The sequence below is a fragment of the Suncus etruscus genome, chromosome 3, assembly GCF_024139225.1.
Source record: "Suncus etruscus isolate mSunEtr1 chromosome 3, mSunEtr1.pri.cur, whole genome shotgun sequence".
Lineage (NCBI taxonomy): Eukaryota > Metazoa > Chordata > Mammalia > Eulipotyphla > Soricidae > Suncus > Suncus etruscus.
In genome coordinates, this window is record NC_064850.1 from 22,962,322 (window position 1) to 22,989,804 (window position 27,483).

Genomic DNA, 27,483 nt, shown 5'->3' on the forward strand with positions numbered 1-27,483 from the left:
TTTCTCCTTGAAGCACTCCTTAAATATTTTCTTAATATGTCAGTGACAGGGCTTATATCACATGATTGAGTGTTTCTTCTGTGGTCTTAGCATAGTAGTTATTTAACAAATTTCTGTGTCTTTTTTTTTTTCAATTTATACAAAAGTGGACTTTATTATTAAAGTATTGTTGTTTTAATATAAAATATAAAGTCTAAAAGTCCTAGAGTTGGGGTGAACAGCCTTTCTAGACACAGCACCTCTGGCGGATTTGAAGATGCAGGATAATGGCAGAAACATAATTTCACAGACAGTCAGTTAAAGTTTCATAAGAATCAGCCAGCTTTATTTCACTGCCCTATCCAGCATGTGCATTTCCTCACATGGCTTCTATGCTAAACTTTTCAAGCAGCCTCTCTCTGCTGCTTCTCCTCTGGCTAGCTGCCTATTCTCTCTGCTGCTCCTAAACTACGCCCTTCTTTCTCATTTCTTTCTCCAGAAATCTTTCTGTCTCCTTTCCTGCTGCTCTATATGCTTCCTTGCTCAGTTCCAGACCCCTGGTAGCTCCTGTTTAATAATCTCCCAGCCACTTCACTTTCTCTCTTATCCCCTCTCTACCCCTAGCTTAGGCTAACTCCTCTACCTGTTCATTCCAGGTGTGGACTGTTTTGATCATTCAGGTGAGATAAACAGAAAGTTGGGGAAGGGGATACTTAGAGTATAACAAAGATGGAGAAATATTTAGTTCAAAATTTAATTCTCAGTATCTGGTGGTAACTTCCTGTAGTGCTACCTTGAAAAAAATTAAAAGGTTCCATTCATGTTTATGTTTTGTTGTTGTTGTTGTTGTTGTTGTTGAACCACATACCACAGTGCTCAGGGGTTACACTTGGCTCTAAGCTCAGAAATCACTCCTGGTGGGATAGTGAGAACATATCTAACACAGGTTGACGGTGTGCAAGGCAAAAGCCCTACCTGCTGTGCCATTTTTCCACTCCCCACCATGTTTAAATGTACAGCAGCAGAGAGTAGAGCAATATTAATCTACAATGAGCACCATCTCTTAGGAAGGAAAATATTCACCAGTATGGTTCTTAAAGATGAAGTAATTTATTTTCTTGCCTTTTAGGTAGAACTAAAATGGTCACCTGGGCAATTTCTAGATTATCTAAAAAACAGTTTTTCATCACTATCCATAGACATAGCTTGATTTTGAAGACCTGTAACCCCTTTGTGTTGGTTGATATCTTGTTTTCTTTCTTATGTATGTCTAGGTTTAGTTCTTGCTTCATTAATTTAGCAGAAACTTCCTAGACACTGTGAGAATGCTAAAAGTCTGAATCAGCAAATCTTTGTTCTGATAGTCCAAGACTTTGCAGTATCTTAAAATACTCCAGAAACTTGATTGCCTGAATTTTTTCCTATGGGATACATGAACATATGGTTCCTGTTCCTGATCAGCAGTTTTAGCTGAATAAAAGTCATAAGAAAGTTCTTCTTGAGAATAAAATTGACACCTTCACTGTGATGGTGCCAAAAGTTGGAAATCTTAACCATCTGTACCTGAAGATAAACTTATCTGATCATTTCTCATTTCATAATGATTCTGATAGGAAAATAAATGTTTGTATATAATTTATTGTAAATGATAATGACTTGCATTAACAGAAGAATACTTGGACTGTCACCCATGTTCTATTGATTCATGAGGCTGGTTCACATGCAGCTCTTCTCTCCCTATCCTTCTGGCTGAATTGTCTACAAGGTTTATCTTCCTTTTATTTTCATTCAAGTTGACTTGTACCCTTTTGTCTTGTGCTAGCTACTCTTACAAACAAGACCATAGACTAGTGAGAAGATCCAACTTGCATATAGGTTTATGTCTTATGCAGAGAGTTTAGAATTACACTGAATTTTACAATTCTAATTAACTTCCAATATTTTATCACTGATTCAACATCATCTAGAGTCTCATTGACCTTTATTTAGGGCCTATTTTGGTTCTAGCTTTGCAACTCTGATCCTTAGTTTCTAGTTCTGTTTCTGGTGTTTGAGTTTTGTTTTGTCAGATCTTAGTACTGTTACCAGAATATAAAACATGAATATAGTGTCATCCATATAGTAGCACTTGACATTTTGGCCCCTAGGTTGAATACCAGCTGCAGCTCAGCATGCAAAGTTAGTTTACTGATGCCTATTAGCAAGACATCAATGCCATTGCCATTAAGATACTGTCCTTTAGACTCTGGAAACAGAGTGGACCATCTGTTACCACATTTGTGCTAAGACTTATTATTTGAGTTTTGTCAGTGGTAAACTGTGATGGAAAATTATGTTAATTATGTTAATGATAATATATCCTCCATCTTTGCATATGTGAGTGTGTGTGAGAGGATGGTTGGGATGTAAGGGAGAAGCAGAAATAGAAATGATAAAGTAATAGAAACAAAAGCTAGAAATAACAACCATTAGATCTTAAAAATATTTAAGCCCCATTAGGGCTTAAAAATGCTACATTAGGCAATTATTAATTATTATATTTTAGTGATCATTAAATCCAGAATTATTTCTAATTTCAATACTGATCCAGTACAGTTGGCTTAGGTATTAGATGCAGAATAATCCCTTCTTAATGACTCTATACCATTCTATAATGTTTGATAATTCAGTTATAGCTCTTCATAGGGTAATAAGAGAAAAACTTTAATAGTAGTAACTACCACTTACTGAGTGCTTATATAGAGGCAAAAACAGTGTAAACTTTTTTTATGTATGAATTTTTTCAACTGATTTTCATAAGTCTGGAGTGAGACTAGTTGCACGTATTTTAAGGTTGAAGAATCAAAAACTGAAACAATCAATAAAATAGTTGTCTAAGTTTACAGAGCCAGTAAGGGTGAAGTGGGACTCCAACCTGGCTTAGTGGGACTCCAACATCTCTGATCATAACCACCGGGTATACTGCCACAAAAGCTCAACATCTAATTTCATGAGGATATGAGTGTTTATTTATTTTGGATTTGGGGTTCCATACCTGAAAATGCTGAATTACTCCTGACTTTCTACTTCTTGTGAGATTCAGAGAACCAGGGATGTTGCAGGTATGACCTAAGCCAGCTGCATGTAAGTCAAGCACCCTACCCTGTCCTATTATTATCTCTCCAGCCCCAATATAGTATTAATGAAGGGCCTCTATAACTAAATGTTGCTTCAGACTTTAAAAGTTATATGGTTTGTACAGATAAGGTATTTGAAGTATCTTGTAAATATACTAGCAATGATTACTGAAACAAATTAGCACATTTGAGTATTTTAAGCAATAAATAGATAAAATAGACACTTTAAAAAAGAGAAAATTATAGCTGGCCAGGGTAATCATTTGCTCATGGGAGAAAGTTGGATAGAAACTATGGGAAGTGTGAGCCTGTAAAAAGCCCAGAAGCAAGATTTCTTTCAGTTTCTTTTTAATTAATTAACTGATTAAAATTTTATTATTATATCTGGGTTGCATATTCACAGTATATTTAATACTGATGCTTTTGATGAACATAGATTGATGTTTATCTCACCACAAAAAGTCAAGACCCTTCACCAATGTCCATGTGTTTCATTCATATTTTTCATTCTACCATATACCCACTCTCCCCATCCCTTGGCATTCCCATCTCTTTAATCCAGGACCCAGAATTTTCCATCATTTTATAACTTTCATTCTATTGTCTTGTTTTCCTATTTAACATAGGTGAGTGAGATTATCTGGCATTTGTCCTTTAACTTTTACTTATTTTATATACTTATGTATTTACTTATTTTACCTATTTCATTCTGACTATAAATTGTTATATGCTGACAAGGTTAACCTAATCTTGAACTTAGAAGTTTGTACCATGTGAGGATAGACATCCGTTCTAATATTATCTATCATAAAAATATTCAAGTTGTGTGTAGAGTGAATAAACACATCTTTGTCTTTTGCTTTTAATGAATAAGTTATTTCACATTATGTATAAATTTGAAGAGCTTCCTTAGGTTTGTCAAGACAACCATGACTTGGGCTTCTCACTTTTCTGTTATGTATTGTCTAGTTGAGATATTTTGGAGAATGTTCTCTAGCATCTTAATCCTTCAAATATTGTCCAGTGATCTGGAACAAAGCAATGAGGCTCACTCATCAAGCTACAGACCATAAATGATGGTCTAATAAGCTGACCTAGCTGTTTTTATGGAAATTTTCCTGTATGTAGACATACAGAGGATTGAAAGTGCTTTATGAACAAGAAAAAGAGCTAGTGCTGGGGAGAAAGCTCAAAGGGCAGAGGTTCTAAATTCTATATTTAGTACCACATGGCTCCATTGAGTATTGGGTGACCCAAGAAGTAATCAGAGGGATAACCTCATTATCATGAGTTCAAGCAGCCCCATATCATTGGTCTAATTACTAAACCATGAGGCCCACAATGGCAGGCTGAGCATCTCTGGGAGTGATTTTAGGCCCCAAAGAAGTGGGAGGAGACAACAATATTTATAATGAAAACAAAAACAAAAGACCAAAAAACAAAACAAAACAAAACAAAAAAAAACCCCAAAACTTTAATTGCTAGAAAGAACTAGAAAAAAAAAGAGGAGTTTTGGGTCCGTAGGGCATGTCCCTACTTCTCTCTCCTTACTGCTTTGGTGGAGAATATAAAATTTTGACCCTACAAAACAATGCAAAAAGACTTATTTCAAAGATCTGGCTAAGTGTGAGATGAAAAGAAAAAAAGAAATACTTTCTTGAGTGGAAAATTACTGCACAAATATACAGTGAATTCTACCATGTTCCCACTTTGTTCATTTCCATGTATTGCCATATAAATCAAGCACCACAGAAGAATTTAATGTAAGAGTTTTATAGGGTAGAGAGGTCCCTCCTTTTTCAATCACAGTAGTAGGACAGCATTGCCACTAGAAGATAATATAAGGATTCTAAGTGTACCAAATATGTGAGGGTATAACGCAGGGCAGAGTTGGATCCCTTCCAGGGAAAATATAAATGAATTTTTATAGATCCTGGTGAAGGGCCATCATTTAAAGATGGAGAAGAGAGGCGAGTTCTGTAACCTGAAACATAGTGAACAAAGATGCAGAAGCACACACCTTAGTTCATCCACAGTACCTAAGCCTGATCCTGTGTGGGGGAAGGAGTAGAAATCCATTGGATCATTGATGGATGAAGGGACAAATGGCTTTGCATTGGAATGGAGCTAGTTGTGGTTGCTGTGCCTGACAATAAATTTCTGCTTTAGCAACAGGATTTCTCCTGAACAACAGGAGAACCATTGACCTCCTCCCTGTCTCTGAGCCAGCCTTGTCCTAGTGCAGGCAGAGATCTGTTTACTAGATTAAATCTTTTTTAAACAATTCTGCACAAATACCAAGTCTCTTTAATTTTTATAAAATGTGGCTAAACTTCACTTGCCTGGTATAGATGAGATAATGTTTTTCAACTGTCTGCCATTTTAGTAGATTCTCAAAGAGTAGGAAAAATTTTTATTATTCCTGCTCTCAGAGATTGACTTGCTTCTGGAATTGATTTTCTGTGTTTCTAGATCAAAGATAACAGAGGCATATAGGTTGGCCTTATTCTGGGACAGTTTATCTTAATTCAAGACTCTTAGTTTCTCTGTTTCATTCTCATGCCTCCTAATTGTCAGTGCAAACAGCAGTCTTCCCTTCCAGTCAATGGTAGGGTCCTAAGATCAACTTGTCATTCTGTAACTCTCCCTCTCTGCCTCCGAAGAGGTGTAACAGCACCTTACCCCCAGAACAGGGAGCCATTTTTACATTGTCTTTAATTGCTACTCATGGGGATAACTTGTCCAAGGATGGTTTCTGACACTTGAAACCACATCTCTTTTTAATTCAGTCACCAAGTGGAGACTTAAGGTGACAGTCTCACTTATGGAGGACACTGGACTAGATACATAATTTCTGGTGGCAGGCTCCAACAGGGCTTCTCATTTTAAGTCCTATCCAAGATGCTGATATGCTTCTGCTTGGTCATGAGCAAAGAGATGTATCACCAAGCAGATGTTTGGATAAAGGGAGGTTGCTGACATGGAGCATCTCAATTGAGTATGCAAGACTCCTATACTTCTAGCATTTTCTTCTGAGCATGATATCCATAGCAGAATCTCAATTCAGACCCCTCTCAGTTAGAATTGTAACAGGTTGCTTATATGAATGACATCAGCATGAAGCCTGACCTAGTTTTCCACAACTACTGGTGACAAATATCTACTGTTGTTTCTCTTTAATTTTGTATATATGTTCAGGACTTTCCATGTTCTACCATACATGATTCTTATTTAATCTTAGTTAATAGTTTAGGGTATAGAAAAGGGACAGTTACAGTATTAAAGGTGGTTACTTGCCTATCAGTGAGGATAGACCTTGGTGCTTTGTTTCATCAAGTAAAGCCCATGTAGATAGACAAGTAGCTTTAGGGACATAAAGAAGAAAACACACTTTCAAATAGCCTTTAAAAGAAGGTTGGTTATTTTGGGTCAGTTACTGCCCCCAATTCTCCTGTCTGTTTTTCCTAAAATCTGCCTTATTTTTCACCTTGTGCTCAGAGGGCCATATGAGATGTAGGGAATCAAACCTAGGTTGGCTGCATGCAGGGCAAACGTGCTACCTGCTATATGGTCCCAAGAGCTTAAACTAATTTTAAGGGCTGCATACTATTTCACTACTAGTCATCTATTATTAATGATGATTAGCTTGTTTTTGTTTTTCAAAATATATCAACAACTCAGTATTTATTAATTTCTATTTGCATACTTATATTGGGTAATCTTCCAACACATAAATCTAATTGGAAGATGACAGATGAAAATAACACATAGGGGCTCTTTAGGGCGTATGCTTCCACAAAAGGCTTATTCAAGGGTTTCTCATTTTATTTCAGACTACCAGTTCCTGAATTCCTTTCTTGAACATATTTTTAGGCACCAGAAAACAATAGGTGGTTCGTGTTTGGAAGACCAATTCACAAAGTTCTTGTTTGACTTCTAACAGGTTGTTTATAAGAATAATGACATCCGCCTGGAGCTGTCTCGCCTGGCCAGGATTGGAGACACTAAAATGAAAATCTATGGTGAAGTTGTATTCAAATGTGAGAATGTGGCCACGCTGGACCCCATCAACTTCGAGACTCCAGAGGCTTATATCAGCTTGCCCAAGTGGAACACCAAACGCATGGGTTCCATCTCCTTTGACTTCCGCACCACCGAACCCAATGGCCTGATCCTCTTTACTCATGGCAAACCCCAAGAGAGGAAAGATGCTCGGAGCCAGAAGAACACCAAGGTGGATTTCTTCGCTGTGGAACTTCTTGATGGCAACCTATACTTATTACTTGATATGGGCTCTGGCACCATCAAAGTGAAAGCCACACAGAAGAAAGCTAATGATGGGGAATGGTACCACGTGGACATTCAACGAGATGGCAGATCAGGTGAGAAGAAGCAGGATTTGAGCCTGACACTAGATTGTAGTTTTTGTTTTGTGTGGGGGGGGTTTAGAGATGTTAATGTTTGCAATCATATGCTTGTATATTGTTTTGCTTTTCCCTTTCATGTTTATGATAAGATTATGTTTTAGAACAAGGCATCATCTTACTGAGGGCTCACATTTCTCTCATCTCCCATCACTCACTGCAAAATGGGCTCATTGATAGCTTCAAGACTCTGAAGCTGAGGATGTTTTACAAATAGCATTTCACTGCTACCAAAGAGACTGTCATGTTCCTGTTATTATGGTCTCCCTTCATCCCTTCCCCTTTCTTCTATTTCTTATTTCTCTAGAAACAAGTTGTGACATCACAGATGTGATTACTCTGCAGAATAAGCCTAACGGTGCAAACATTTATGCAACAATGCCCTCTTCAATAATTGGCAAGAGTCAGGTTGCAGGGAAAACTTATGACAAGAAAGGAAAAGGAAAATTGATTTTTCCTGAAGTCATGTTCAATTTAAAGCCTTCCTCTGGTGTGAAAGCCTGTATTTCATTCTCTACTCAGACCTCACTAACTCGCCTTACCTTTTTATAACCTTTTACATTTGGTTTAAATGGCTTTGTTTGTTTCTGCAGCCGCAGATCAAACAAGCAAGCCTCAGGCAGTACATAGCCACTCTAGAACAGTAACAGAGAGAAGGAAAAAAAGATAGAAATAAAAAGTCTGGGGGATTTTGAATGCCTGAACAGTTTCCCCAGTTTTCTCTGGACCCTGTGGCAAAGAAGGTCACAGTCTGTCCATGAAAAAGGGTGTTTCACCTAGAGTGATAATTAGGGTGTTTCAGTTTCACACACATTTACTAACTCTCAATTTAACCAGTGTTATTCTCAAGAATGGTTCTTGCTCTACCTGCCTTATTTTTTTTTTAAATGATCCACTGTTGTGAAAAAACTACCCCGAAAGTCTTTGGCTATTTTCTCTCTAGGTGACTCTGACCTACAAAGCAATAGTTTTCTCTGAAAGGCTACTTCCAGGAATTCTCATCTCCAAAAAAAGGCTTTTCTGTCTCTATACAGAGAAGAGGCTGAACAGTCTTTTCCTTAGGAAGAACTAGATGGATTCTGCTCAGTGTTGACATGTGGCCGATTGTAGCCCTTCATGGTTTACTGCTCAGCAGGATGTTTTATTGATTATCTGAAATCTGATCAGCTTTGGATGAAATGTGTTTGTTGAGCAAGAATGAACATCTCATGTGTTTTTTTTAAATAGAAAATATGCAAAAATAATTTTTCTTGAGACCAAATCTTTCTAGGGGACCACCTCATAAGATGTCAGTAGGCATAGAACCCAAAAAGTTGTCTCAGAATCACAAAGGAAACAGCTTTTTATTTTTTTTAAGTTTTTACTATCTTAATGTTGCATAATACCTTCGTTGAGATACTGATTACATAATAGAACAATCATTTTTAAAATATACAGCTTAGTAGTTCTTCATTATCAGTTCTTGACTATCGATCATCATTTTTTAATTTCAGAACATTTTTATCATGCCAATAAAGAAGCTCATACCATTCCCCATTAGCAGCTAATTCCCCCCATCCTCTCAGAATAAGAGAAGTTATTGTAATTTTTGTATATTTTGAAAGACCATATGTTTTGGAGTTGGATCATGTTCATTGGTTCCATGATTAACTGATCTAGATCTGCAACAACAGATTAACAATTTACCTATGTCACAGATTGGCTAGGAAACATAAAATTGCAAGATACCTTTCTCTATTAGTTTTCAATATAGATAGACTTTCCAAGTAGGAATTCATTTTGTTAGATCTAGTAGTGGACCCATTAACATTTTTGGGTTTGTGTGTCATACCTTGTAGTGCTCAAGCCTTATTCTGGATCTATGCTCAGGAATCAATTCTGGCAGAACATGGGGAACCCTAATAGGGCATTGAATCTAGGTTGTCCTATTGTCCTATGTGCATCAAAAGCTCCCTGATCACTATACTATCTCTCTTGCCCTTGGATCTATTTTTCTTTCAACAGAATTCACTCCTGGCAAGTGTTGGGAACCAGAGAGGACATCAGGATTTGAACTGTGGTCTGTCCTGGGTCAGCCGCGTGCAAGGCCTCACCCATTAACTCATCAGCAGTCTTGCCTTGGACCTATTTTTGGAAACAAAGTAGTTCTCTATTTTTCTTTAGGAGATACTTTCTATAACTCATTAGTCCCTTGAAATTGTGGATCACCAAGTCATATATATATTCATCATTTCATATATTATATGATTAAATTTATCTTATAAATGAGTCATATTAAAAAGTTAAGAACAGGGGCCGGGCGGTGGCGCTAAAGGTAAGGTGCCTGCCTTGCCTGCGCTAGCCTTGGACGGACCGTGGTTCGATCCCCGGTGTCCCATATGGTCCCCCAAGCCAGGAGCAACTTCTGAGCACATAGCCAGGAGTAACCCCTGAGCATTACCGGGTGTGGCCCAAACACCAAAAAAAAAAAAAAAAAAAAAAAGTTAAGAACAATAATTAGTGATAAAACAGGACCATAATATACAGTAATGAACATTATATGGATATAGTCTCTTAGGGTCTATCTATTTAAAAATATCATGTTGTTCATAATATTGTTGGAGTATGAATGACTTTAGGTAACTGAAAGAATAAAATACAAATATTTTATGTTTGTATATAAATATAAAATATTCTTTGTTTAAATTTTAGGACTCTAATATTTATTAATCCTAAAAAATGATGCAAATCTATACAAGGATAAATGAACACAATAAAAAGCTTTAATCATACACACAGACTAATTTACCATTTTAATTGATGTATTCAACTAGTTGTGAGCATAGAATAAAATGATTACTTTGAAATTCTCAGTGCATCTAAGTCTATTGCTTCTCTCCTTGCTCATTCTAAATACTATGATTTGGAGATGATTTAGAAAGCTTTTTATGATCACTCCCCAGTCAGGGGGGGTGTGATTCTTAAAATATAGTAAGTGCATTAAAAACATTTGTGGTCACATATTTAGTGGACAAATTGTTCTCAAGATATATTTAATGCTCCAAAATAGAAATCAATTTTAACATTGCTTCTTGTCAATAGTGGTTGAATACATAAAGAGTAAAGAAAACCAAGGAACTGGTTTAAGTGGCAGTACAATGCCCATATATGCAAGGACCTGAATTTAATTCTAGCCCTTCTTGTTCCTTTGACCAATTCCAGAGAACGAAAATGGACCTGTCTTTCTTGGCATCATTGGCACTGGTCTAGAACAGGTGGAAGGGAAAGGGAATGGTAGACGGAGATAGAATAAATTGTAAAAAGGAAGTAAACCTCAACTTTCCCATTTGAAATGTAAAATATATTAACTTTTACCTTATAAGGTAGTTTTGATGATCCATTTTTAAAAAACACATAATAAAATTAAAATTATAGCTAGGACATTATTATATTTATGTATTGATTAAAACCTAAGAGATAACACATATTTCTCTAGAAGGCAATTAATTTCTATGGGCAAACAGAGGGGGACTTTTCTGTTCTCTTTACCTTCTCAAAGGCTCTTTTCTCCTCTTTACTCTTTCTCACCTCTGTTGACTTTGTCTTTGAAAGTGAGCATTATAGTCTTGATCTTGCTGGATCTTTTAAGATCTTTAGACTGGTCCTTTCATAGCAGAGGGCACTGAAATTCAGGCAGAGTGAAAGCTACTAGATGGATGGTATAACTCAGCTTGGTATCAATCAAGTACTTTAATAATGCTAATTAATTTACAAAATGTCTGGCTTGAAATTCGAATATCACTTTACATTGTGTTTTAGAAAATTAAAATGTCAACCACAGTTTGGGTATCATTTGAGTTTGTAGTTTAGGAAATAAAGTGTCTAAGGACTAAGTAAGCTAGGGTTGGGAAGCCATCTGGTAGGAGAATTCTCTTTTCAGCTTCCCAGGCCAGCCTCTGGGCTACAGAGTCAGCCTATAACCCCACATTCTTACTCTAAATTTCTGTCTCCTGCCCCTACCTCACCTCCTAACACAAACTTCCCTCTAGCCATACTCATAATATTAAAGACCCCATAGGAATTTTATGCCCTTAGTGATATGTTTTTCCTTGAAATTTGAATAATTATAAACTTTATAGCTTTAATTTTCTTGTACCATTCTTAGAGAGGTACTCACTTATTCTGAACCTTCTTTTTTTGAGGCCACACCAAGAATTTCTCGGGGCCTACTCTTAGCAGTGCCTAGGGAACCATATGGGATGCCAGAGATCTAACCCAGGTTGGCTATGTGCAAGACAATCACCCTGTCCTCTGTACTATCTCATCTCCTCTGCTTCTACAATTTAAAATAGCTAGGGGCTGCTGCCATAATGCCTATTTCACTATCTTCCTAGATTTGCCATTAGCTGCCTCTCTAGTTTACTGAATGATTTATTTTCTTTCTCTCTAGTCTGGAATATCAGGTCCATGAGGTCAGGGATGCATCTGTCAAGTTCATCTCTATGCTTCCAGCTATATCAGGGGCAGGAGAAGTCTGTGATACATGCTTATTAAATGAGTAAATAAATGTGTTTCACTTGAACTTTATCAGAAACAAGTCCCTAAATGTGCACTGGCAGGACTGTTAGCTAATGCCAATATGGAAAGACTGCTGGAATAAGAAGAGTAAATTCCACCTTTAGGGGTTGACAAAGCCCGTGACACAGGCAAGTACTTTAGAAAGCACAGAATAGAGTTCCACTTTTGACATAACGCAAGAAGCATGTCATCAGCCTAGGGATTGGAGACTTGTCTCAATACTTCTCTCAACCTGTAATTGAGGAAATTAAGATCAAATAATAAGAAATCACTTCTTTGGGAATATCCAGAAAATGCCTGGCAAAATTGGCATTTAAGCTTAAATAGAAATCATATTTCTTTCAAGTTGCATGAAATAGAGAAAAGTCATCAGGTCTTGAATCTTCCTATGGATCAGGCTGTCTTAGTTCAGGGATGGAAACTAAGTGTCTACATCGTTCTCATCGTTCTCTTGACTTTTCCTTTCATGCCCAAGAAGCACCATTCTCAGGATTTACCAGCTAAACTTCTGTTAGTTGGTTCATGGCAACAACTTCACCGGCAGGGCTAGGAGGGCTCTAATGTGACTCTATTTCTTTCTTTCTTCCATTCCAGGTACCATATCAGTGAACAGCAGGCGCACGCCCTTCACTGCCAGTGGAGAAAGTGAGATCCTGGACCTGGAAGGGGACATGTACCTGGGAGGGCTGCCAGAAAACCGTGCTGGCCTCATCCTCCCCACTGAGCTCTGGACTGCTATGCTCAACTATGGCTATGTGGGCTGCATCCGGGACCTGTTCATCGATGGGCGCAGCAAGAACATCCGGCAGCTGGCAGAAATGCAGAATGCAGCAGGCGTCAAGTCCTCCTGTTCACGAATGAACGCTAAGCAGTGTGACAGCTACCCCTGTAAGAACAATGCTGTGTGCAAGGACGGCTGGAACCGCTTCATCTGCGACTGCACTGGCACTGGCTACTGGGGACGAACCTGTGAAAGGGGTGAGTTGACCCTCCTGAGTGCATTCGTAGTCCTTCCGGGGGTAACCACTGTAATTATATCTCTGGACTGCCAAGTCCTTGCACCTACCTTGTGTATTCTTTAATAATCTTCCTGAGTTCACTACTTTTCAGACCTTACCCTTTAGAGTTCTGGAGGTGTGAGTTTGGTTGATTAGGCTTCAATCCTAGAAAGGGAAACTTTGGAATAAATATTAATGTGATCATAATCATTTTTTAAATTAAGCATAAAACATCTACTTAATGTGGGTGAATGCTTTATGCATTTCAAATGAATCAATTGACTCATTTGATTTATACAACTTATACTGTTTAGTGCTTTTTACATGCGAAATGTTGGTATAGTCTTAAAAACATAGTGTTAAATAAAATAGAAAACCATTCTATCTTAGATTTTTGAGAAGAATGTGAATACTAGCGACAGATAGGATGTGAATCTCTCCCTCAGGGAGATGTATAGGCTCTATCAAGATGATCAATATCTTTGAGATTTGGTTTACAATTTGGTAAAGTGTCAGAAAAGCAGAAACCTGTATCACAAGATATTGATAATGATTAAGTGATTCAGTTAGTCTCTGGGCTACATTCATTAATCACTTAGTAAGTATTAAGGAATATTACAGGTATACATATTTTTATAGGCATCATTGAAGAAGAATCTCCATTTCAAAGGAATTTAATGTATTGTAGGGTTAATAAAATGCATATGCAAGTAATACAAATGTAAGTTATAATTTGAAATGAGAGCGAGCATAAAAGCATGTTAAAGAGATTGAATGAAGATGTATGTCTTAGACAAGAAAGGCACCCTGTACTAAGGGAGGTGATATGGACTTGAGCAAAGTCTAGCATGGTCTGGAGTTAAGTCTGAGGTATGGGATAGGTGCGAAAGATGATGAAGAAGTGAGGAGCTGAAGTAGAGGCTGCTCCTTTAGAATAAGCCAGGAAATTGGGAGGAGCCCCATTTCCATTTGCCACTATGAACTCTTATATATGCACCAAATTAAAAGTTTGGGCAGAGATCAAAGTTAAAATACAGAAAAGAGACTATAGCAAGAAAAAGACATTCTGTTATTGTTATTAATGAGGTAGATTGGTTTATTCTTTTATATACTAAGCACACAGAATAAACTGACTTTCAATTACTACATTAGATGAAATAATGTACAACTATTAGGGTGTTTTTTGAGGATGTAACTATAGAAATTGGGAAATGGTTCTATACTTAGCATTTTTTCTTTTCTCAAGAAACTTGTTATTTAGTTAATGGAGAAATTTAGATATCAACTCAAGAACAATAATAAAATGCTATCAGGCAGCAGCCCGAGTTCAGTTGGTAATCCAGACAAAGAAGGCATGAAAATTCTTAGAAAAGAAGACTTTCCTGATAACCTAAAGAATATCTTTTCGTATCGCTAGAGACAAGAAATGTTTGTGTATCAGAAGCAGTTCTAATGCAGACAAATGGTGATGAGGAAGTATTCTGGGCCCAGCCTGTAGCAGAAAATGGATGGCCAATGAGAGCTTTTTTCATAATAATTTTTGAGGTCAACTGTAGTACAAGTTAGGGTATGTTTCCAGAGAACTGTAAATCTTCCTTATAGTTGGACCAAAGATTGAACAATGGGCATTGCAGTGAAGAGATTATGCTTCCTGATAGTTTTTTGGATCACAATTCAGACTCACTGACTTTAGGAGCAATGGCAGCTAGAACATGAACCAAGTTGAATGGGTGCCACTTGGAGTAAAATGGTTCCACATGGGTTTGGTAATTTCTTCAAATTCCCAGGAAGTCCAGATCCCTTTGTAAAGTTGAATACTCTGATACTGACTTATGAGGTATAGAGAGATTATTTTCTTTCTTCAATCCATGAGTTGGGACAATGAGGATCTTCTGATGTCTATGAAGTAGAATAAAAACTGAAGGTCAGGTCAAACATCTCATTTCTTCCTCTTGAGTTTCTTCCAAATCATTTTACTGAATATGGGTAGCAGTAACTACAGCTAGCTGTGCAGTGTCTCAGGACTCACCTGTTCCAAGGGCAAATCAATGGGAGTTGGTCCAAGATTTGTCAAGTGTGATGAAAGTCACTTTACCTTTTACATTGTCACTTTTGACTAGTCATTAAAAGGCAGCTGATTGGGGATATATGAGGGACAATTATTCCTGGGACAGTAGAGCCAAGAGTCATCCATTCTGGCCAAATGAGATGGAGTCTAACAAATTTAAAACATTTGATCTATACATCGCTCAAATCCCAGACGGTTCAACTGATTGTTTTGTTCTCCCACTAATTGTTTTTTGGCCCTATATTGTTCCTGACATCATGTTCAGAATGAATCACTGGAGTGTAAAAATGACAGGACTCCTCTCTTCTTGCAGAGGAAATAAAGCCTTCCAGTGACTTTGTTTTTACTTTATTGAAAGTGATTCCTTGGTAAAAACATTTTTAGCATCTTTTAAAAAAATTGTATAATGCAACAACACATACTGAAATTCACATTTGTTCTAGGCAGTGTGTTATATACTGGACATTTAAAAACAAATGAGCAACGCAATAGTAGAATCTAAAACATCCCCCTTATTTTGAACAAGAGCCATATATCTTTTCCAGAAAAACAAAGAAAAGTGTAGGATATGTGTGGAAGAACTTATGCTACATATCTATAGAGCAAGGCAATTGCCTATGCAGGAAGTGATAAATTGAAGACTTGGGTCTATAGTGTATTATATTTTATCGTCTTTAATTTCTAACAAAACCATGGCCTCTTTGTGCCCTGGCATTTCACGGCTCCTGAGCATGACCAAGACAAAAATACGTATGGCTTCTTTCTCCTCTTATCTTCTATCAACACTTCTAAAAAAGCGATGCAGTAAATGTTTTAATATTTTTATAATTGGTCAACTCCTTTTGAATTAATCAATACTGCTCTACATGGTATATCACTATGAACATGGTCATCCATTTTCTCTCTCCAATTAATTTTGGAAAGATTAATTCTAAGCATAGAAGCATCATACAGATTATAAAAAGCATAGGATGCAATTTTTAAGACTCTATGTTTCATCTAGCTGAAATTATACCCAGTGTTTAGAAGCCCTCAATTTCTTGGTGTCCTTGGACATAGAGATTCTACTTTAAACAAACTAAAGAAAATCTAATTGTTGTGCATTAATCTGTCATTCAGAGGAAAAAAGTTATGAATAGATTAGTTCAGACTCTAAATCAAAATAGTTTAATAACTCCAGCAGAGTTAACAAGCTATCGGGAATTTTGGGGGGGTTGGGAGGGTCACACCCAGCAGCGCTCAGGGGTTACTCCTGGCTCTACACTCAGAAATAGTTCCTGGCAGGCTCAGGGGATCATATGGGATGCTGGGATTTGAACCACCATCTTTCTGCATGCAAGGCAAATGCCCCACCTCCATGCTATCTCTCTACCCCCAAGCTATGGGTTTTTAAGGTTAAAGATGTTGACCACTGTCAAAACACTATAAAAAGTGAAGAGGAAAATGTTTTAGTAGTCAAAACTATGTTTAACGTGGGGCTGGAGCAATAGCACAGCGGTATTCTGAGTGCATATCCAGCAGTAATTCCTGAGCATCACCAGATGTGGCCAAAAACAAAACAAAACAAAAACAAACAAAAAACTATGTTTAACTTAAAGATTATCATTCTCTTATAATTAACAATAAATGACTACTTTTTATACCTCTAACACTTCTAAACAAATGGCAGTAAAGTTATGCACGTGTTTTAATATGATGCTTCTTAAATACATATATAATATTTTATATGTACATATTTTCTACATATATCTTATATATAGCCATAATAAGTTGTTTAGCTCCAGCTACCTTATTTTTTATTCAAATGATGTGACAGACATAAAATAAAAATCAAAAATTAATTTTTTCTGCCACTTTGTTTGAAATTATTTTTACTTAGGTATTTTAATTAAAGAACCATAATTTATAGTTATTGATAGTTGAGTTTTAGCTATATAATATCAAATCCAATCCCAACACTAGTGTTAACTTGCCTCCAACAATATTCCCAAATTACTGTGTGCCAAGTCTGCCACTTTTACAGATATATTCTGATATTTGGACATTATTGCTTGGAATTCATGTTTTCAATGTTGTGAATATATGTTTGCATATATATAGCGAGAGAATTTCCCCACATTATCAACATATCTGAGGCCCCTGACCACTGTTCCTCCATTACTTCCCTTTCTTATCTTCTTCCCCATTTCTCTCTCTTTATTCATTCCCTTCTATATATACTCCCTTCCTATACTCTGAAGTCAAGAATGATCTAAGCATCCCACTTTACTACAATACATTTTCTAATTCAGTTATTATATATACCACTGATAAGTGAGATCATCATGTGTTTACACTTTTTTGGGGGGGGAGTCACACCCAGAAGTGCCCAGGGGTTACTACTGGCTCTATGCTCAGGAATCACTCCTGGCAGGCTCGGGGGACCAGATGGGATGCCGGAATTCGAACCACTGTCCTTCTGCATGCAAGGCAAATGCCTTACCTCCATGCTATCTCTCCAGACCTGTGTTTATACTTCTGAGTTACTTCATTCAACATGATATCTTCCCATTCTAACCAGGTTGCAACAAATTACCTGATTTCATAGTTTCTTGCAGCTGCACAGTATTGCATTGTTGTATATATGACATATTTTCATAATTTATTTCATAATTGTTAACAACTAGCTTGACTCCATATTTTAGCTATAGTAAGTACAGCAATGAATTATGGAGTGCATGTGTCCTTTGGAATGGAAGATATTTTGTTCTAGGGGTAGATACCCCAAAGTGTAAATGCTGAGTCACATGGAAACTCAATTCTCTGTTTACTGTATACTCTCCATACTGTTTCCACAGTATTTGATTCAGATAACATTATGTTCATCAGTGGATGAGAATTCTTTTTTTGTTTGTTTGTTTCTGGGCCACACCCGGTGACGCTCAGAGGTTACTCCTGGCTCAGAAATCGCTCCTGGCTTGGGGACTATATGGGATGTCCAGAGATCAAACTACAGTTTGTCCTAGGCTAGTGCATGCAAGGCTGATGCCTTATGGCCTGCGCCACCACTTGGGCCCCTGAGAAATCTTTTTTAACATGTTCCTGCCAGCACAGATTGATTCCATTTTTTATTTGTGCCATTTTCATTGGTGGGAGATATCATTGTCTTCCTGTTTCATGCCTAAGTAATAATGAGAATAATTTTATAATCCCATTGGTTATCTGCTTATCTTCCTATAAGAGGTATATGTTCATTTCTTTTCCCATTTTTGATAATTTATGAATATTTTTGTTGCTGATCTTTGTATTTTATATATCAACCTAATGCATTGAATAAAATTATTTTTAATTACCATTCCATAACTGTCTTAGTTTGAGCCTGATTTTTTGTCATATAGGAAAACTTAAATTAATGTAGGTCCCATTTGTGTATTTTTTATGTTTTATTTGCCAGTGGCATCATATCCTTGAAAATGCCATTGAGTTCCAAGTTTTAGAGCATTATACCTGTATTTTCCTCAATGTTATTTATAGTTTCTGTTTGGATCTCAAGGTATTTTATCTATTTTGAATTGATATTTGTGTAAGGCTTGCAATAAAGATGCAACTTTAATATTTTACACACGGTTTTCAGTTTTCTCAGCACCATTTATTAGAAGGCTCTCTTTACTCCATTTCATGTTCTCACATCCTTTGTTAAAAATTAATTCTCCATAAAAATTTGGTTTTGTCTTGGGTATCTGACCCATTGATCAGAAAGCCTGTATTTATTTCAGAACCATGATCTTCTGGTTATTATAGCTTTATAATAAAGTTACAAATTATATAATGTAATACCTCTAAAGTTATTATTTTATGGTTTGGCTTTGACTATTTGAGGGATTTTTTGATTCCATTAAACTTTGTAATTGACTTTTGTAAGTCCTTGAAAAATGTTAGATAAATTTGAATGTGAGATTATATTGAATCTTTATAATATCTTAGGTAGGTTAGTCATTTTTACTATACTGATTCTTCCAACTCAAAAGCATGGAGTAGTTTTCAATATCCTAATATTTTTGCATCTTTTAAGTAATTCAGAATTTTTGTAATATATATCTCACGTAACTTTTATTAAATTGATTCCAAGATACTTGATTTTTGATTCTATTTTATATAGGACATACCTCTTAATATTTTCTCCTCTGATTCATTCTTTGTATATAAGAATGAAACCAACTTTTATGTATTAAGCAAACACAGGGCTTTCCATTCCCTAAAAGCTGATTACACTTATTTCTCTAGTGCATATAGAATGTTTTTCAGGATAGACCACATTTTAAGGCATAACTCAAACTTACATACATTTACAAATATAGAAATAATACATAGTATCTCCTCAGACCACAATGTCATGAAAGAAATTAGCCATTAAAAAAGAAGACGAAGAAAACTTTCAACACATGAAAACTGAACAAAACACTGCTAAACAATAACAAAGAGGAAATCAAAGGAAGAAATTTAAAAAAAATTCTTAAAACTTATGAGAATTAAGACTCAAGCTATGGAATCTATTATTGTAATAAAAAACTATTTTAGAAGGAAAGTAATAGCAATGCAGGCCTACGTTAAGAAGGAAGTAAAAGCCCATAACAACCGCCTAGACATACATTTCAAAAATGTGGAAAAGAAAAAGAAAATAAAACCACAAAGTACTAGGAGGAAAATAGTAAAAAGTAGAGTCAAAAATCAATATATCAAAACCAAGAAATCAATTCAAGGAATCAATGAAACCAGGAACTTATTCTTTGAAAGAATAAACAAGATAGATAAACCGTTAGCTAGACTCATGAGAAAAAAAAAAAGAAAAAGAAAAATGCCTAAATAGATCAAATTAGAGACAAAAAAGAAATAGGTCCCTAATAAAGAGAGGTTACATTTTTTGCTCTTAAGGTGGAAACCTTAGAAGAAATGGATAGATTTTTAATCATGTAATTCCTACCACCATAAAATAAAAAGTAGAAACCTGAACTGACTTATTTAAGTAAGGAAATTGAAACAGTAACTACGAATCTCTACAAGAACAAAAGTCCTTGGGTGAGCTAAGTTTACTATGTTCAAAGTAATTTCTCCACAACCTTCAAAGAATTACTGCCTTTATTCCTTAAGCTCTTCCAAAATATCAAATATTATCAAATATATTTTATATCAAAAATATCAAATAGGAATCCTTCTCATCACCTTTTATAAGCCCAGAATGGTATAAACACCCAGACAGAGACACTTCCATAAAATAAAATTTCAGACCAATCACCCTAATAAATATCAATGCAAAAATCTTTAACAAAATCTTAGTAAGCCGAATTTTAAACAGATCAAAAATTCATACCATAATCAAGTGGGATTAATCCCAGAGAATCAAGGATCGCTGAACATATTACAAGTCAACTGACATAATACGTCACATGAATAAAATGAAATATAATCATGTGATTGTCAATTAATTCACAGAAAGCATCTGACAAGATCCAATGTCCATTAATGACAAAAACTCTCAATAAAATACGGGTGAAATTATCTTAAAGATAGTAACAGCCACCTGAAACAAGTCCACAGTCAGTATCATTATTAATGGGTGAAAAACTGAAAACATTTCCTTTGGAATTAGGTACATTGATCTGAGATACACTTCAGTTTTATTTAACATATCATATTCAGAAATTAGTCAAGAAAAACAAATAGCAAGGAACCACATTGAATGGAAAAGAAGTCAAATCACTATTTGCTGATGACCCTAATGAATTCACAAAACTGTTCTTAAAAAGCAATAAACAAATGGTTGAAATTCTTTTTTTTTTTTTTGGTTTTTGGGCCACACCCAGTAATGCTCAGGGGTTACTCCTGGCTATGTGCTCAGAAGTTGCTCCTGGCTTGGGGGACCATATGGGACACCGGGGGATCGAACCGCGGTCCGTCCAAGGCTAGCGCAGGCAAGGCAGGCACCTTACCTTTAGCGCCACCGCCCGGCCCCTTGAAATTCTTTTTTAAAAAAACTTTTAAATAACAAATATTTTATTTAATTTTAATAAACTTTACAGCTTACAAATACTTGTCACATCCACCACTCCCCCGTATCCCTCCCTTTGGCATAACTTAATTTCACTGATTTTTTTAAATTAAAGAGTGATGCAAAGTCAAAAACGATAACCACATCGCATTTAAAACTAAGAATTACTATTATCAATCCAAATATTTTCCAGTTATCTATTATGCACTTTAAATCCAAGTAACTACAATCAATTGCCTGTCCTCACAAAATTTATTCTCTTAAAATTAAAAATTAAAAATGGACTAATATGTTCCTGAATCAGAAAACTAAATCTCTGATCAGAATCCCGAAAAGTTTCTCTGAATTTGAAAGGCAAAAAATTTGAATAAGAGTATCATATGCTCTCAGCATTGTCTGCTAAGATTCTGATAATTCTTTTTTCAGCAGAATCTACAGGTATACTGTATTATGAACTCTCCTATTAAAGTATAGGTAGCCAAGCCACACCAAAATACCATTTGAAAAATTTCAGATATTGACAACAAAGAAAAATAACTGTTGCCATCTAGGCTTTATTTTCTTTAACAAAAAACAGAGCACAAATTTCACTTATATATATTACATTATTTCACAAATATAAATAATGCTAAAGTATTCAAGTACAGGAAAGTATAGAGATATTTCCTATATGTTAATATGTGAGCATAAACTAATTATATATATCATGTGCCTTTGGCCTAGCTGCAAAATAAAAGATCAAAAAGAAACTCTGCACTTGACTGTTCAACTGCCAGTCTTACTGAAAATTTGTACCAATGTCTGCATAGTTCCAGTTGTAACTTTCATCCCACTTAATAAAATGCTTCCCTTCCCTCTAGCCATTCAACCACAGGTGATATCTGTAGAGTTTAAATCTATCCATTTTTTGATAATAACTTATTACAAATATTAAATTTCATTCTTCAAAACAAATTCATTAGAACTTGTTCCTAATTGAAATTCTTTCTGTGTCAAAATGGATATTATTTACAGGACACACATAGAAAACAAGAATGTTATCAAGTTTGTTTACTTGGTAACAGGGGTAACTCCTGGCGGGCTCGGGGAACCATATGGGATGCGGGAATTTGAACCACAGTCCTTCTGCATGCAAGGAAAATGCCCTACCTCCAATGCTATCTCTCTGATCTGTTTGTTTACAGTTTTAGAATGAAAGAAACCTTAAAGCTATTTGCCTCTACTTTTAATTTCCAAGAGACATAAATATTGACATATTGACATAGGCAATCTAAATTCAAATGATAATCAAGCATTACTTTAGAGGGAGAGAAAAAATCACTGCCTAAAAAGCAGTAAGAGACATCAAGAAGACTATAACTATCTAGTTGAAGGCATGCAGAACTATTTACTACATTGTCTTGTCATCAAAGACAAAAACTCCACTTAAACTCTATCAAAAGACAAAACACTTAGTTTAAGATTAGGATTAGAATTAGCTCTGGGAACTGCTAATTTGGCTTCATTCACTGAGGTTTCCTCACACTTGGTCTCTTTTAGCTTCTCCTCTGGTTCCTCTCTGTCAGAAGCTTTATCAATAACTTGTTCTGACTGCTCTCTATTGCACATTTTTTTCATCTGTATGCTCTGCACTGTATTTGAGAACATATGGTTCTTCTAAAGGTTCTTCACCAGAATGATTCTCTGATGAAACCACATCTTTTAATGGCAAAAGACCAAGTGAGCTTTCCACTGATTGCCTCTTTGCAAAACTAAACTCTGCAAGTTTTGTAGCCTGAGGTCTGGTATTTCTTGCAGGATTCAAGAAAAAAGCAGTAGGCACATCAGAAAGCAGTGTATTCAAATTCTTTCTTTAAAGCCATGCCATTATGAGGAAAACACTCGCGAACTTATTATAAGGACATACCTATTTTGTGGACCATCATCAACCAAATACTCAATGATTCTATCCAGAGTTCCTTGTTTTTTGGAAAGAACAGCTCTTGCTATAGGTGGACCTAGCAGTGGTCTTCAAACTATGGCCCGCGGGCCACCTCTTGTATTTGTATCTGTTTTGTTTCTTCATTGCAAAATAAGATATATGCAGTGTGCATAAGAATTCGTTCATAAGTTTTGTTTTTACTAGAGTCAGACTCTCCAATGGTCTGAGGGACAGTGAACTGGCCCCCTGTTTAAAAAGTTTGAGGACCCCTGATAGAGGATGAAGACCCATTCCAGGCACTGAAGTAGAAAAGGATTCAACACATCTTGAAAACACAGAGCTGGAGTAACGTATTTCTGGAGTCCACCAGGAGCTGGAGTCTTTTATGGTCCAGGAGATACTGGACCTTGTGAAGAGCCATGGCTAGTTTGCTGGAGAAAGATTTCTTTGAGCTGCTATTTATTGATGAATCTTTTGTCTAGGTCTTTCAGGGAGAGCTGCTCCAGCAGATGGGGGCTCAAGCTCCATTGCTTTCTTTGTATCTGAATCAAGCCTTCCAAGAATTAATTTAGCTAGCTTATAAGTTTCAGTTTCCATGACCTTTTTTTAAGAATTTTCTTTCTCTGGGATTTTGAGTCATCATTATTTCTTTTTGTTCTCTTTGAAAAGAAGAAAATAAGCACTGTTCTTATGCACCAGAGGATCAATATGAGAAAAAAAATGGGAGTGTCATAGCAAGTCTCGCTGAAAGTTCATCAGGAAGATACCACAAGTATACAATTAAACGTGTAAACATAGAGTACTGAGGAGAAGACAATTAATCTTCCAGCCCATAATTTTTGTAATCTCTGATTTTTTTTCAAGGCTTGAATTTCCTTGTCTATATTTTCTAGAACTTCTACAAGTGAAGGCTTTGTCCTCCAAAAGAAAACAATCCACCCATCTTCTAGTTGCAAAAATTGGGAACTGTGATTGACATAATCAATTGTCCAAAAGAATTCACAGCTTCCAGAAGTAGACAGAACCCTGCACTGGAGTTCACCGCTGCCAGACTTGCTGTCACCATCTCAGTCCGCCAGGCGGAGTAAGACACCTGCCGCCACTGACATGGTTGAAATTCTTTAAACATAGAAACAACCTGCCATTTGCTTGTTTTTAATCTATTCATATATTCTTAAAAGATTTGGCCAGTTGATTATGACCATAGAGGCATCTTCTTACCAGTGTTGTTAAACTATTTAAATTAATTATCAATAAGGGAAAGATGTTAATTTGATTTCTTTGTGAACCATTGTGCTTCATTTTGAAGTTATTTTTGGTTCTGTTTACTTTCCTTCAGTAAGGATTTTTAAAAATATATGCCATGATTTATTTTATTTTTATGGCATGCAAAATGTATGTCATAATTTATTTCATATTTAATATGAAAGTGAATAGGACTCAGAAAAATTCCATTCTTCTGCCAAGAAAAATAACCCAGGGATAGCACATAGATATGTGATAGTGTCCTGATTGATGGCATCAATTGTGGAAGTTGGGGGCATATTGAATCTTCTGCTGCTTCACTTACTAGTGAACAAATTATATTTCAGTTCTGAATCTGCTTCCTTCTTTGCAACTGTAGCCTTTTAAAATTTCGAGTTCAACTTCTCTTGGTTATAAACTACAATATCAAAGATGATGAAGGGAGTCAAGGAAATATTTTCCTTCTTTCTTCTTACTGTCCCTTCCTTCCTTCCTTCCTTCCTTCCTTCCTTCCTTCCTTCCTTCCTTCCTTCCTTCCTTTTTCTTTCTTTCTTTCTTTCTTTCTTTCTTTCTTTCTTTCTTTCTTTCTTTCTTTCTTCTTTTTCTTCTTTCTTTCTTCTTTCTTCTTTCTTTCTTCTTTCTTTCTTCTTTCTTTCTTTCTTTTCTTTCTTTCTTTCTTTCTTTCTTTCTTTCTTTCTTTCTTTCTTTCTTTCTTTCTTTCTTTCTTTCTTTTTCTTTCTTTCTTTCTTCTTTTCTTTCTTTTCTTCTTCTTTCTTTCTTTCTTTCTTTTCTTCTTTCTTTCTTTCTTTCTTTTTTCTTTCTTTCTTCTTTCTTTCTTTCTTTCCTTCTTTTCTCTTCTTTCTTTCTTCTTTTCTTTCTTTTCTTTTTTCCTTTTCTTTCTTCTTCTTTTCTTTCTTTCTTTCTTTCTTCCTTCCTTCCTTCCTTTTCCTTCCTTCCTTCCTTCCTTCCTTTTCCTTCCTTCCTTCCTTCCTTTTCCTTCCTTCCTTCCTTCCTTCCTTCCTTCCTTCCTTCCTTCCTTCCTTCCTTCCTTCCTTTTCTTCCTTATTTCCTTTTCTTCCTTCCATCTTCCTTCTTCCTTCCATCCTACCTTTTCTTCCTTCCTTTCCTTCCTTCCTTCCGTCCTTTCCTTCCTTCCTTCCTTCCTTCCTTCCTTCCTTCCTTCCTTCCTTCCTTCCTTCCTTCCTTCCTTCCTTCCTTCCTTCCTTCCTTCCTTCCTTTCTTTCTTTTTTTGGGTCACACCTGGTGATGTTCAGGGGTTACTTCTGGCTATTCACTCAGAAATCACTCCTGGCTTGAGGGACCATATGGGACACCGATCTATCGTAGGTCAGCATGTGCAAAGCTAATGCCCTACCACTTGCAGCCCCAAGGAGAATATTTCTGAATGAATACCTAAAGAGATGTCCATAAAATGCCCATCAAATATTTGTGTGTGTTTCAGGTTCTAGAATTTTCCATTCAGATATTTACGTTTTCCCAGAGAATATTTATGCTCTCCAACCTGCATTGTCTAATTATGTTCATCTGTTCACCACATTATACTACTCTATATACATGGACAGTCAACTAGACTACATAGGAATGATCACCTGTGGGAGTAGGGTAAAATTATTTTTGAGAGGAAACATATAAAAAAATCCCACTCATTCCATCTTGTTAAGAGTTTGAACAAAATAATGTATTTAAGCATTAAGCTAGAAATTGCCATTGTATTGTGTAATTCTTTTTTATCTGGGGTGCTTTTAAAGGAGGGTACATTAGCATCACAATTTTCAAAAATTACTCATGTATTAAGATTGGAGTATAATCGTTGCATGCAGCCAAATCAAGTTCAATCCTCAGCCCCTTATATTATCCCCAGTAGTGATCAATTGAACACAGACCCAGGAGTAAGCCCTGACAACTTCCAAGTGTGGCCCAAACATTCTCCCACCAAACAAGATTGAAAGAAAGAAAAAGGAAAAGAAAAACTAACACTAAATGAATTGGCTATCATACTTCACTCCCACTGAGACTACATTCTTTAGATATCTCAGGCTTTCAACCCCAGACAAGTGAGCATGGATCACTAAGCACAAGATTTTATGCTAGGGTGAATATTCTAGAAGAGATCAATAGAGATTAACTTTTCAGGTTTCTTTATTGGATATGTGGAAGTCTGATTTGAGAATTCCATGAGATTCCTGATTAGTAGATTAAATTGGCTCTCCTTTTAGTATGGATGGTACTTAGATATTCTAAATATAAATTCTTCCTTACATGTAAATGATTTCCTGTTCTGAGTTCTAGGGAATCCACTGAGTCACAAGTACTTGAAGCCACTATAAAGGGTAAAATTTTTCTTGTACTTTCATTATGGCTTTAAGGTATCTGAGTAAAAAATGTACAATACAAGAATTTCATACAGATTAAATAGTTGATAAGTTCATAAGATTTAGAAAGGTCACATGAATTAGGAAAGACATCACTGTAGCATAAAACAATGATTATTAAGAGTTTGGTGTATAACTTTACAGTTTTTTATGCCAATTATACATAAAGCTTTTTGTTTCATTTTTATTTTCTGTACAGTTATAATTAAGTTTTATAGGTAAATGTGTGTGCCCTGTTTCTCACTTACAGCAATTAACAATTTATCTTCAATGTTGATATTCATTACTTTTATCTATAGATGAATACATATATGTACATGCAAGAAGAATGCTATATGCATTATAATAATATTTCTTTGTGAGCCGTTTAATTATTTCTCTAATAATTTTGGATAAAATGCTTAGGAAACCTGATGCACAGTGATGCATGCTATTGTAGATCTTCAGCTGTGTAGAAGTAGTTCTCTGTGATAACAGAAAATATTTCCTGAGGTCATGGAAACTAGATGCATCTGAGAAGACTCATTTGTAAAACTAGTGGAAATCAGCTCCTCTCACTGGTTCCTGGGATTCCACTCATCTGACACCAGCTGACGACCAGCTGACAACCAAGAATACAGATATTTTTGAGTTCTTGCAAATGGCTGTAGCTTTCATTATAGAGTTCAGTTGTTTTTCAGCTAGGGGCTTCCCTTTTACCCACTCCCCTCATTGCTGATTTTTGCTCCTAGAAGCAGCAATACATTCTGTTAAGGGG

At 36.0% G+C, this 27,483-nt stretch overlaps 1 protein-coding gene and 1 pseudogene across 7 annotated transcripts in view; one reads left to right on the forward strand and one right to left on the reverse strand.

The window, feature by feature from the left end:
- Nucleotides 1-27,483, forward strand: part of LOC126003964 (neurexin-3-beta) — a 1,607,127-nt gene that overhangs the window by 434,370 nt on the left and 1,145,274 nt on the right. For all 7 annotated transcript variants that reach the window (XM_049770305.1, XM_049770308.1, XM_049770307.1 and 4 more), the window contains 2 exons: nt 7,039-7,477; nt 12,671-13,054. In XM_049770305.1, coding sequence (XP_049626262.1) covers nt 7,039-7,477; nt 12,671-13,054 — 823 coding nt within the window. The remainder of the gene's footprint in view (nt 1-7,038; nt 7,478-12,670; nt 13,055-27,483) is intronic.
- On the reverse strand, nt 22,593-24,031 carry LOC126003895 (endoplasmic reticulum junction formation protein lunapark-like; annotated as a pseudogene).